The sequence below is a fragment of the Drosophila grimshawi genome, unplaced genomic scaffold (genome assembly GCF_018153295.1).
Source record: "Drosophila grimshawi isolate 15287-2541.00 unplaced genomic scaffold, ASM1815329v1 contig_311, whole genome shotgun sequence".
NCBI classification, from domain to species: Eukaryota; Metazoa; Arthropoda; class Insecta; order Diptera; family Drosophilidae; genus Drosophila; species Drosophila grimshawi.
The window spans coordinates 16,142,553-16,155,085 of record NW_025063098.1 but is presented as its reverse complement, the minus strand read 5'-3'; the positions used below and the strand labels follow the sequence as shown (position 1 = coordinate 16,155,085).

At 34.6% G+C, this 12,533-nt stretch overlaps 1 protein-coding gene across 3 annotated transcripts in view; it reads left to right on the top strand.

The window, feature by feature from the left end:
- Window positions 1-12,533, top strand: part of LOC6567977 (protein doublesex) — a 44,757-nt gene that overhangs the window by 23,645 nt on the left and 8,579 nt on the right. The window contains exons 2-3 of one of the 3 annotated variants that reach the window (XM_032739917.2): window positions 7,271-7,408; window positions 7,888-8,554. In XM_032739917.2, coding sequence (XP_032595808.1) covers window positions 7,271-7,408; window positions 7,888-7,988 — 239 coding nt within the window. In that variant the 3' untranslated portion in view covers window positions 7,989-8,554. Of the gene's footprint in view, window positions 1-7,270; window positions 7,409-7,539; window positions 7,700-7,887; window positions 8,555-12,533 lie in introns of those variants that run through there. The other 2 variants (XM_032739918.2, XM_043215178.1) reach the window with 2 other exon arrangements.

The window sequence follows — 12,533 nt, the reverse complement described above, 5'->3', positions numbered from 1 at the left end:
GGTGTCGTCGAATTTGTTCTTGGTACTCCCCTTAACCCACAATAAAGACTTTTAAATTAAGCATGAACCTCCGAGTTTTACCCGAGAGAAAACATTAAAGCAAATATCCGAAAACTATGTCATAGTCATAATTTTGTATCTCGGAGTGGAGACTTTCAATGCTACATATATTATAATATTTATATACTACATAATATGTATAATATTGTATAAAATGTGAACATTAGTTGAATATTATATGATTTGACTATAAGTCAGAATAGTTCTCAGAAGTAGCTCTAAAAATAAAATGAAATATATTTATGTATATATATATATATATATATATTAGATACAACAAATACAATTAGTTAAGAATGTTCAAAATAATTGTCGTAGAACTGAACAAAATATACACATTTATATATATATATGTATATTTATATATATATTTATATATGCACTTAAACATGCATATAGACTACCTACATAGAGGCGAAAATCATGTTAGTAATTGAAATATTGCTTAAATATTTTAAAAGGCAGCGAATTTTTTAAAAGTATTAATTAATTACTTTTAAAATATGTATGTATGTGCCTTAACATATATATCTTTCTCTCTCATCTTCCCTCTCTGCCTGTTTGTCTCTGCATACAAATCCATTTGCTTAAAGTCCTTTCTTAACTTTATATTCGCATCTGTGTCTGCTCTATCTCTCCCACATGCCGCATTAAAAAGCTTTAGCTGTTCCTTTTGCTTGCCACGCGTTTATTTGCATTGCTTGTGTGTCTCATTGCCAGTGTGGCTGGGCAAAAAGGATATCATCTAGGATTCGGTAGACATTCCATGGTTCGCTTCATTTGCCACATTGCTCAGCATCAATTCGTCTTCATCGCAACTCGTTTTTGCATGCAGCACATTTGGGGCTGCCATTTTGTGGATATTTCGATTTATTATTTTTTATTGTTGTTACGTTTTACGATTTTGGCTGCATTCGGGCTCCAGGCTGTGTGCTCTCTCTCTCTCCCTATCTCTCTCTCTCTCTCTCTCTCTCAATGACTCTCTCTATCTTTCTCCACAGATATTCAAAAATATTACCACTTCGTTGGTTTACGGCCCTATTTCTTATACCCATTTTCATTCTGTTTTTGGTGAATTTGCAGATGAAACAACAGCCAAATATTGTATCAAAATATTTTCGAGTCTTTTTATTGCTCGAGTTAATTTTACAACTGACTGTTAGAGTTGATGTCGAGTCGACACAGATATTTTAGCTGGCTAGATTAATGAGACTAAAACAAAACTTTTCAAACTGAAAAGTTGAGAATACTCGTATAATTTCTATGCACTTTCAAAATGCGAAAAGGGTACAATGAAGTTGTGCAAAAGTATGTAACAGGCAGAAGGAATCATCTGCAACCCCATAAAGTAAATACACATATGTATATCATCCAACCAATTTCAGAAACTATAACTGTTAGAAACATCAAATTATGATATTTGAAGATCAATTTTATTCAATTTAATCAACAACTGTCCTCGTTTGGCGAATATCGATGCAAATCGAATTCCGAAAGCAGTAAAAGACACAATTCTATATATACGATATATATATCCTTGCAATTGATATATAATATACCCAGACATATTATTGATGAACTCTACAAATTTCATTAAGATCGAGGCAATACAGATTTTCCTAACCAAATAGTATTTTCATATGGACCAAATGAATATTAGCAATCCTAATATGTATTTAAGATCTTCTAGTCGAGCTGTCTTCTGTTGATCATTTTAGATTGCTAATTAATAATTATTATATATATATTCGATCAATCTATTTGAACTTAACTTTGTGAAAGCTTAACCAATTTTTGTAAGTGACATTATAAGTTATTTGCGATTATTTACAGTGTAAACATAAAGCGCTGGCTTTAGTTCAGTTTGTGCAATCTTTCATTAGACATTTAAGTATTTTTTTCTTTTATAAAATATTTAAGTACTATTTTATTATTATGTTCCTTAATTTTTGACCAACAAATGATATGATTCGAAGTAAACTTTCCAATATCAACCAGGCTGCATTGGTGAAACTAGATAAATATGTATATAGGGCTGCATATATGTATGGATGCGCACGATATAAAAAGGCCGGGCGATGTAATGCCTGCAATTGGCCTAAGTTTGTACATACATATATTTATATAAACGTATATTTATTTATACATATATGCTGGTATATAAAATGCTCTGCTCTCCTGGCAAGCCAGTGATGCGCTTGAGGAGCAGCTGCAGCAGCAGCGCGAACAACGACAACAACAACAACAACAAACTTCGTGCTGCATCCAAACTCCATAAAAGGCGCAAAAAACGACGATGAACAACTTTGATAACGACTTAAACGACGAACGAAACATGGACGAAGAAGCGCACACAAAAACAACAAATAAAAATAAAATAAAAGCAGAAAAAAAAAGAAGTATTCGGCTGCGAGAGCAAGCAAACACAGCAGAGAGCCGGGCAGGCAGCAAAGGAGCAGCAGAGAGAAGGAAAGAGAAAGAGTCAAAGAGCGAGAGTGTGAGAGAGAGAACAAGAGAGAGAAAGAGAGAGAGAGAGAGAGAGAAAGCGGCGAGCATCGAATGAGAGTAAGTTACGTTTATGCGCGTTAATGGCATCGTTTACTGGCTAACTGCAAATGTGTGCCCGCAGAAATGGGTGTGGCACGCCACTGTTGCAGTTTGCATCACTTACCATCAATGAGATGGGCGTTGCCCAAAACGTTTTTCGATATGCATACTGCAATTCACAGCCCGCATTTATATACATACAAACATACATACATAAATGCATACATATGTACATAAGCAGCAACATGCAACATGCAACTTTTGCCGCATTGCGTAATAATTATCTGAATTTTGGAAACCAACAAAAAATGCTTAGATCATTCATAATAAACTGAAAATGTTGGATAGGATGTGCTGTTGTGTAAATGTTACATAAACTAAGCAAGTAATAACCATGGGAGAAGAACAGCCTTTGGATACTTTCCTTAACCAGGACCAAAAGATGCATCATCCCAGGTGTGCTTGCTATGACCCAGCAAAGATTCTAGCATTGGTGCAGGAGCTTGGCTTAATGGAGGAGCTATAGGCTCAGAAGGGGGCTCAATAGATCTAATGGGTCGCAGTGCAATTATAACAATAATAATATAAATGAATACTATGTGCTTTTAAAGTAGTTTTAGAAATTCTGCAATGAAATTAAATAAATAATTAAATAGTAAATAGCAGCATCATTTTTGAGTATTGACTTAAGGTATGAGGCACGATCCATTCCGTAGATTGAATGAACGTATACTTGTCAACAAAATAATAGCACCAATCTAACAAGAAATGTTTTCAAAGGTGTCTTTAAATTTGTAGCTTTAATTAGAAAATTAGAAATAATTATAAATCAATAAACGATTTCCATAAAGAATGCTTAATTAAATTGTGTTTTTTTCTTTACTTTTTGCCTCTTTTCCTTTTAAATGAAAAACAAATATTTATTGAAAATAATTCTATTAGCAGTGCCAACTTTAAGTTATAGAAGGAATACTAATCAATTATTTAAAAATCAAATTTTGAAAGTGTTACAAAATGAATGAGTTGGTTTTTGATTCGGAAAATGATATCGGACACCTCTATGTAATGGCGAGTTCTGATCTGCAAGCAATTGAGCACCAGGGAATTGTAATCTTCTTGGCAGGACAGCTTGGTTGATTTCCTATCAACTGCAGTTGACTCCAAAAGCAGGCTAAACACATTATCAATGCAACCATTGAAAATGGCCAAAAATAGTTATGTGCAAATTAGACAGAAGGAAGCATCTCCGACCCTATAAGCTACATATGTATATATTCGTAATCAAGATCAACACATTTGAAATATTTAATATCAATTCAAGATCAAGTTAATTTCATTTTATACATTTTGTTTTCCGATACAAATAAGGGCGGCCATTTTTAAGCGCAGAGACTAATAATTGATATATATATTATATTATTGATCAATCCAGCTTGATTCATCAAGGTGTACTACGAAAGACCCAAGCTATAGTGGGAGACTTATTCTCATATTGATCTTATCAGCAAACGCCACAATCTCATGGGTGGGAAGGGGATGGCAAGATAATCGACGTGAGCGTAAAAATGTTTGTGTGTATTTGTGTGCAGCGCTTCGTTACCTCAGATTGCGTGTACGTACATATGTAAGTATGCTTATGCATGTATGTATGTATGTCGCAAGCCGATGATTTCAGTTCGGGCTTATGAATAAAACAATGCCCTACTTTTTTTTATTTTTTACTCTTCAGTGCCTGTGCTGAGATACGCACACTATTAAAAGTGAAATCTATTAATAAATCTATACTAGTTTGGATACTTCACTATTTATTTTGTGAACCCAAAACTCAGACCATTCCAATTTGTTAATATTTGTTTTTATTTAAAACTCAACTTGCCAGAATATTTAAAATTCAATAATCAAAGAATTGAAAATTTAAATTTGTGTTATGTATAAAGTTATTTCCTATTAGTAACTTATATATAAATCATACGACAGACAATAGGCAATACTCTAAAGATCGAGTTGTGAGTTTTGATTATTCGATTACTGACATATAAAGCAATTAAACGTAATCGGTGTGACTTTGATTGTTAATGCTTCTGAGTGGGATCGAAAGTTCTTGATGGCCACAATAATAATTGCAATTAAAACCAAATTAGTGGGACTGATTTATGTGTAGATAAAGTTAATTGTGTTAACCAGACAACTATAAATTAATTATGAAAAACACAAACAAAAAAACGCACTTCAAATTCAGTTTTCCATACATATGTATGTGTATATGTATGTTTGTATGTGTGTGTGTGTGTGTGTGTATCTAATTAAGCAATCAAATTGTTTTTGCTTGTTTTATGCCGTGGCAACAATAAATTAATTTATAAAATGTATATACGCTAAACAAAATAAAATGCAAAAAGCAAAAATGTCGACCAATAAAAAAGGCACACCAAAACGACAAATGACTCAATTACTTAATTAAAAATGGCAAATGGCAAAAAAAAAAAATGAAGAACAATGGCAAACATGTCCCATAGGTTAACTTGATGTACAAGTGTGTGATGGTGTGTGTGTATAATTATGTACATGCTATTTGTATACAACTTAATTTATGTAAACTAAATAACAGCGGCAGCAACAACAAAAATAACAGCAATTGTTTTATGACAGCTACACACGCAAAGCAGAAGACACGTTTCACACACACACAACGCACACACACACACAACGCACACACACACGCGCGCATACACGCATACAGAGCGGAATGCTCACCAATGCAAAACGTGCGCCACAAACCACACAAGCGCCAACTACTCAACGCAGCAGTTGCATGCAACATAACAACAACAACAACAGCAACAACAGCAGCAGCAGCAGCAGCACCAACAACAACAGCAACATCAAAAGCGAACGACAGAAGAGAGAGAAACATAATAAAACGGGCCAATGACTATGAAGCTCCGCCTACTACAGAAACTACCGACGATGATGACGACAACGACAACAACAACGACGATGACGACGACGGCGACGACGACGACGGAGAAGGCAACGGCTGCGGCGACGGCGACGGCGACAGCGCAGTTGCTGTCATTTGTTCTTTTTGTTGTTCCTCTGGTTTTTGTTGTGTAGGTAAAACAGACAACATGAAAAGCAACAAAAAATGGCAAAGCATATTTGAAAGAAATAGAGCCAACTAAAGCACACGAAAAAGAACAGGAGCAACAACAAGTTCAAACATGAAAAGTGAACACAATTTCGAGTTGTGTTTACACTATAAAAAAAATGTATACTAAGAATTATGCATATGTTAAGGTAGACGTCAATTATCCTAATCATTTAGAATAAGAATGCCACAATTGCGTTATTATTGCTTTCATCTTCTAGTGCGAATTAAGGATCGTCACGGAAAGGGTTTCAATATACAGATAATTATATTTATTTAATTGTACAAATAATCACAATACAAGTAATTTTGGGCTGCGATTCTACAGTTGTTTATGATTCACAAAAGATACCCTTAATTAATAACTTTATTTGCATCGTGTTTAAAATTAAATGATTTCTTAGGATTGATTTTACAAATATGTCCACTTTTCTCTTGTTCTCTTTCTTTTTGTTTGAAATTTGTTTCTGGGGAGTATTTAATATTTATTTACATGAAATACAATAATACATATAAAATGATCTTTAAAGATTGATCTTATGAATATATAATCAATATTAGAATAGACTCTTATGAAAATAAAAATAGGAAAATATAAATAGAAAACAAGAAGGAATATTGTAGAGATTTTTAGACTGTTAAAAAAAATTTAATAAAGAAGATACAATCTTGTTTCAACCACAAAAGAGATTAAGAATCTTCAGTTAAAGAGACATTCCCAGATTGAATCATTTTTACTCGAATACGAACAAACTTAATTAAAGAAAATTTTCTCCCTTAGAAAAGTGAAGAACAGAGCAATAATCTAAAGCCAAAAATGGCATTTTTAAAATGAACAATTTTTAATCAAGTTGATTGGTTTTCACCGTCTAATTTTCATTCTTTCTTTATGCCGATTTTCGATTTTCAAATGAAAATTGCACAGTTTTCCTGCACATTCCAGTACAATTACTTAATAAGTATTCTAGACGGTCTAACTTCTCTCTCTCTCTCTCCCTCTGTCTGTTTGTGTTCATCTCACTCTGCTCGTGGCAAACTGATCAAGCATGAGTTGCCAACATTCTTTCCCAGACCTCAACTGAACTCAGCTTTATCGCAATTATTTTATTTTTCACTCGTATTGGGTTTCATTTTGTGCCTATGCTTTTGCCGTCATGTTTATGTTGACCATAATTTCGTCTGACAATTTTGATGGGGCTTCACTTTTCGAGTAGCTCAATTTGCAAAATAAAATATAGTACACAAAAATTGAGTGCGTCCTGCTGAAAATTGAGAATATCAATGGGAATTAAGTATACGGCGCTGTACATTGGTAAAAAAAAAAAGAAAAAAAAACATGCTTTGCCATTATTTATTTATGAGCACAATTTGAATAAGTCGCCGTTTGAATTGTTTACTGCATTCAAACTTTGTATATGATTACGATCGGATGTGTGAATGACATGTGAAAGTGAATGTGATATATATGCGAAAGTTGCCATCTAATCATATGAATTATGTTTGTTTTCCTTGCAGGCCAAGATGTTTTCCTAGACTATTGTCAAAAGCTGTTAGAGAAATTTCGTTATCCGTGGGAACTGATGCCGCTAATGTATGTGATATTAAAAGATGCTGGCGCAGACATTGATGAGGCTTCACGTCGCATCGAAGAGGGTGAGCAAAACTAATAACTATAATTAAAAACACCATAGTTAATATACCAGCACTCGTCAACTCTCTATATATGTGATGTATGTTTGCTATATATACCCATAAATATATGTTTTGATTTGATCAATTACCAGGCCAATATGTTGTGAATGAATACTCCCGTCAACACAATTTGAATATCTATGACGGGGGTGAGTTGCGCAACACAACGCGGCAATGTGGATGATAATTTTTATACTAATTAAATTGCCAACAAAACAAAAAAAAGAAGAAAAAAAACACAAAAAAATACAAAAAAATATCTAGTTATATATTTATTATTTTCCATCACTTTACCTTAAATTTAAACTTAATACATATAAAATAGTGAGCTTAATGCTTCAACAAAATGCGCGCGAATTACAGTAAACAAAAAAATACAAAAAAAGTAAAGTTTTCAATAAAAAAAAAAACGTTGTAAATATTTTGAAATCGTTGTAAAGAATCAACTTGCAACTACTACTTGGATACATATATCTTCAATCAACAAACCAAATACAGACGACCAACACCATTCTCCAATCAACATGCTATCAATAGATGAAAATTGATCAATCAATAGCACTTCAATCAACATACCCTTCATGGATGCTGCCACTTCAATCAACATACCCACGGTAGATGATGTCTGATGATGTCACTCTTCAATCAACATACACCAAAATTGATGATGACCAATGGAAAGTCAAAATCTGCTCTACAATCAACATACCAGTTGCTCGCAATGATTTACATACAGAATCTCTTCTCTCCAATCAACATACCCCTATCTAAGACGGAAGAATTCCTATATACCCTTTCAACATCAAATATAATAGTTATTATGTGCTACAAGTCTACCCAACGGTTGTTTAGTTTTAGTTCAATCCTAATATCAAGTTCTGCTAAGTTAGCTTTAGTTGTGGTGAGTTTGTTATTGAGATATTTCTAGGCAGGCAAATAATATTTTTCTTGATTTCAGAAGTTTGCTCTTTCGCACCGTAGAAACTTAGACTATAAGAGATAATTTCTAAAAATAGGATTACCATTTTAATTTGACATTTTGATGTACGCCTTTTAGTCCAACTCAACGCCTAGAGTACTTTAATAATTATGTTAGCCTTTATTGCCATTAAGATTAAAATTATTTGTCTGATGTTAATTTTTTATTTTTTATTTTGACTTTTTTCAAATTGCGAATTTGGAACTTTCAATGATAATCTCGCACACTTGCACATCGTTCACATATTGCAAACTCTTAAAGCACAATTACAAAATGATCTATGGTACTTTAGTACTCCCCAAGCTATGTCCTTAATCAGGTTCTTGAATTTCAGTGAAACTTTAATAAGCTGTACTATAAATAGTTTCAATGTTTACACTATGTAAAAATGCAGAGACTTAATATTACCAATCTATTTGTAATATCCAACTACCTATTGATTAACTATGTATAAAACAAATTGTTATCGATTTAAGAAGTTCATAATACATATGCCAAGTTACAACAACAGCCAGAAAATACTACACAAAAACAAAAACCAATAAATGTAAAAAATAAAATATTTTCCTTAAACAACAAATATTCGATCAAATCGAAAAATGGGCTACTCGAAATGAAAAACAAATCATTTATATACATATATATATATATATATATTATATATTCGTACTGAGAATGGCAAATTGCCTCACTCAGTTGATATTGAAGATTGAGATTGAAGAGAATCAGGTGCTCCTTTGTTTTTGTGTCGATGGCATTAAAAACCGTAACGATTGCTTTCTCAAGTTGTTGCCATTTCCCAGCATTTCACTTCAAGCCCGACCGTTGCCAGCTGGGTCTTTTGCAGTTGGAGTTAGAGTTTGTGTCTGGGTCCGGGTTTGGGTTTGGAGTATTGGGATTGGGATTGGACGCTGCTGCTGTTGTTGTCGCCAGTGTTTGGCATCGTAAATGCATCATTAAACCGAAAAATGCATGCGAAAAATTTACGACATTGCCAACACCGTCAACGTCAACGTTGGTGGAAAGGTGGGAAAGGCTTCGAGCTTATCCATGGGAAAGCTGGCAGGTAGTAGTAGCTACAATAATATCGCAGCATCGTTTGCCGGCACTAAACACGTCCACACCAGAGAAACGTCAGGTGCTCCACAAAGAGAGATGGAGAGAGTGAGAGCGAGAGAGCGAGAGAGAGTGCATGAATCTGTATACGGCTGGGATGGGAGTGCAGTTGATGAGGTGAGGGGAGGAATGGGATGAGCGGGTTTATTTCGGATAGGCAGGCGATGCAACGTGTAAATGTGTCTGCTATAAAGCTTAAAAGTGTTGAATGCTTGAATGCTGCACGTGACACTGACAGGGGGTAGTCAAATATGCAATGTGGGGGATATAGGGGGTGCAGGGTGCAAAAAGCGATTTGTTGTTATTTGCAAATGCAGCTGCGAATGCCTATTAAGTGAAATGGATGAGAAGCACAAAGCTGATCAAAAGAACGCTTATAAAAGGCTTAACAAGCTTCGCTTTAGACTAGTGAATAAATTATGACAAGCTTCAAATCTTCCACAGCTCGAAACTGTTTCAGTGTATTCCTTTTTGAATAAATGATTGAAAAGGTATTTCAGTTCGAGGATGAGTCTAGTGAAAGTCAGAGGAAAAGAGTTGAATGTTAGTTAAGCTGAGCAGCGATAATAAGTAAAAAGCTTGAAAAGACTATGTAGAAATTTGAGCTGTCAGCAGCTGATCAAAAGGCTATAGAAAAATGTTACAGCTCGAAAATGAGTCCAATAAATGTTCGAGTTGAAACTAAAATCTCAAAGTAATTAAACAGAAGCCTACAAGCCGATTGGAGTCCAGCATATATACATATATCTTTAGATCTAAGTCTCGTAAGCTTCATAGATCAAATGTCACTGATTTTGATGAAATCGACCTTTTCAAAGATGATTCACACAATTAAACAAAAGCTAAAAGGCTCCACTAAATCTAAATTGTCTGATTATCGCACAGCCTTCCAGGCACACTTAAGATGTCCAGCCGCTAGAAAAGTGTATTATTTGTTTGGTTTATCCAAATGTTTACGACTTTATAGATCTATTTGACAAATAGATTGATATATCAAAGCTCGCTTTTTCGAAGTGTAAACGAGCTGCTTAAGGATTATCCACAAAATGTCAGCAAATGCTAAAAAGCTCGACCGATTATCGCACTGCCTGCCAGACCTTTACTCAGCGAAACGCTGACTTATGACAAACCCATTGTTTACAGTTCGTAGACTCGGCTAGCAGTATTTATGAGCTTTCACGCCCATTTAGGCAAATGAGTCAGCTTACAGCTGCTCTTATGACACATTCCTCATCCTAGTTTTCGTTCATATTTGAAGCCATGTCTTTTGCAGCGTTAACCCATAAAACAGACTCGGCTTGTTTTTTGTTTGTTTTTGTTTTTGTTTTCAACTGCTGCTCATCATGTGAATGATGTGAATGTATTTAAACCCTGCCCTCGGGAGGAATGCTACAAATTTCTACTCCCGAAAATGAGACGAGTCCGGAGTAAAGGAGTCGACTTCTATTCGCCAATGCTTATTAAATAATATAGGAAAGCGTTGCCAACATCAGCAACAGCAGCAGGAAGCAAAAAATTTCAACTTTACGACTTCATATTGTGGGCGGGTCGTAAAAAAAAATGTGCAACGTCAACTGGTACTGCCAATATACCTCTTCTCTACTCGTACGGACATTTTACGGCTCTACAAGTAACATGCATGCCGCAACTAGCTGCCACTTGTGCCAGACATCTGATATATATGTATATATATATATATATTATATATATACACATGCTTTATATATATATATATATATGGGGAGAAAGAAGGAGCAATGATGTATTCTTTGCTTCCTGGCTTTATAATAAGCAGCCAGTTTGTCATAAATGACCCGAACGTGGACAGAGTGCCGGACCGAGGACTGCTACCATTAAATTGACCGAGCTTTAGCTGATTGCTGTTTTTGTCATCTGCCGTCATCTGTCGCCTGTTAACCCAGTCAAGTGTAAAGTTATTGCCAAGGTTTTGTGGCCTGCAAACGTGCTGATTAAAAACCGTTTGCGCGCTTACAAAGGGGCGGCCAAGTGGGTTGACTGATATTTGTGGAGGAGCATTTCGCTAATATTATACACTTAATCCTTCAAGATATGATTTTTAAATCAATACCATGACCCAGTTTGATCCATTGAGAGTTGATTTTATTTCTTTTATAGCTTTTATTTACTTGTAAGCAATCTGACAGCACAAAAAACTCTTCGTACCCAACATAATCCTATGGGTAAAAAAGATTAAGTATTGTAATAAAAGGAATATGAAATTTGTGGAGAAACATTTCCTCAATAAACGTAAACCTTTAAGACATGACTCTAAGAATCAAATAAATATTGAACCAGACTGTTCAGATATAAGGTTTCACAGGTTTACAGGACTTACCAAATCTTATTCAAATAAAAACCCTCAAAGTTTTTGTTGATCAATGATCAACAATGTTGACAATTCGTCCATATTTAAAATTATTTACTTATAGACAGTCTGGCAGTACCAAATAAGCACAAATTAATTTGGCCAATCCTGCCAGTTACATCACATTCAATAAGCGTTGAACTTAAATTGGCTAGTCAACAATTATGGAAAATAGATTAAGAATTTTAATGGCAAGATTTAAAGCAGGAAAATATATAAATGTTTGTTGTACATTTGTGCTTTGCAGTGCGGTAGTTAAGATGCTAAGCTGAAGCCATTTGCCACTCAAACATTCGGCCATAAACTTTGACCTGCTGTTCAAGATGCACTCACTTAATTAATCCCAGCCCCCCCTAGGAAAATGTATTGTGGGTTTGTCCAAAAAGTTTACGACTTTTTATTTCGTCAAAATTGCACAGTGGACTGGCATAAGTATAAGTATTAGTTGCGACCATGTTTTAACTATACCTTGGCGACTAGCTCCACATACATAGCTCTATACATCAACATATGTATTACGTATGTATGTATGTATATGTGTATGTAAGGAGCACAGGTATTTGGCAGAGCCTTTGGCACAAACGCTGGTGCGTAATACACCCGTT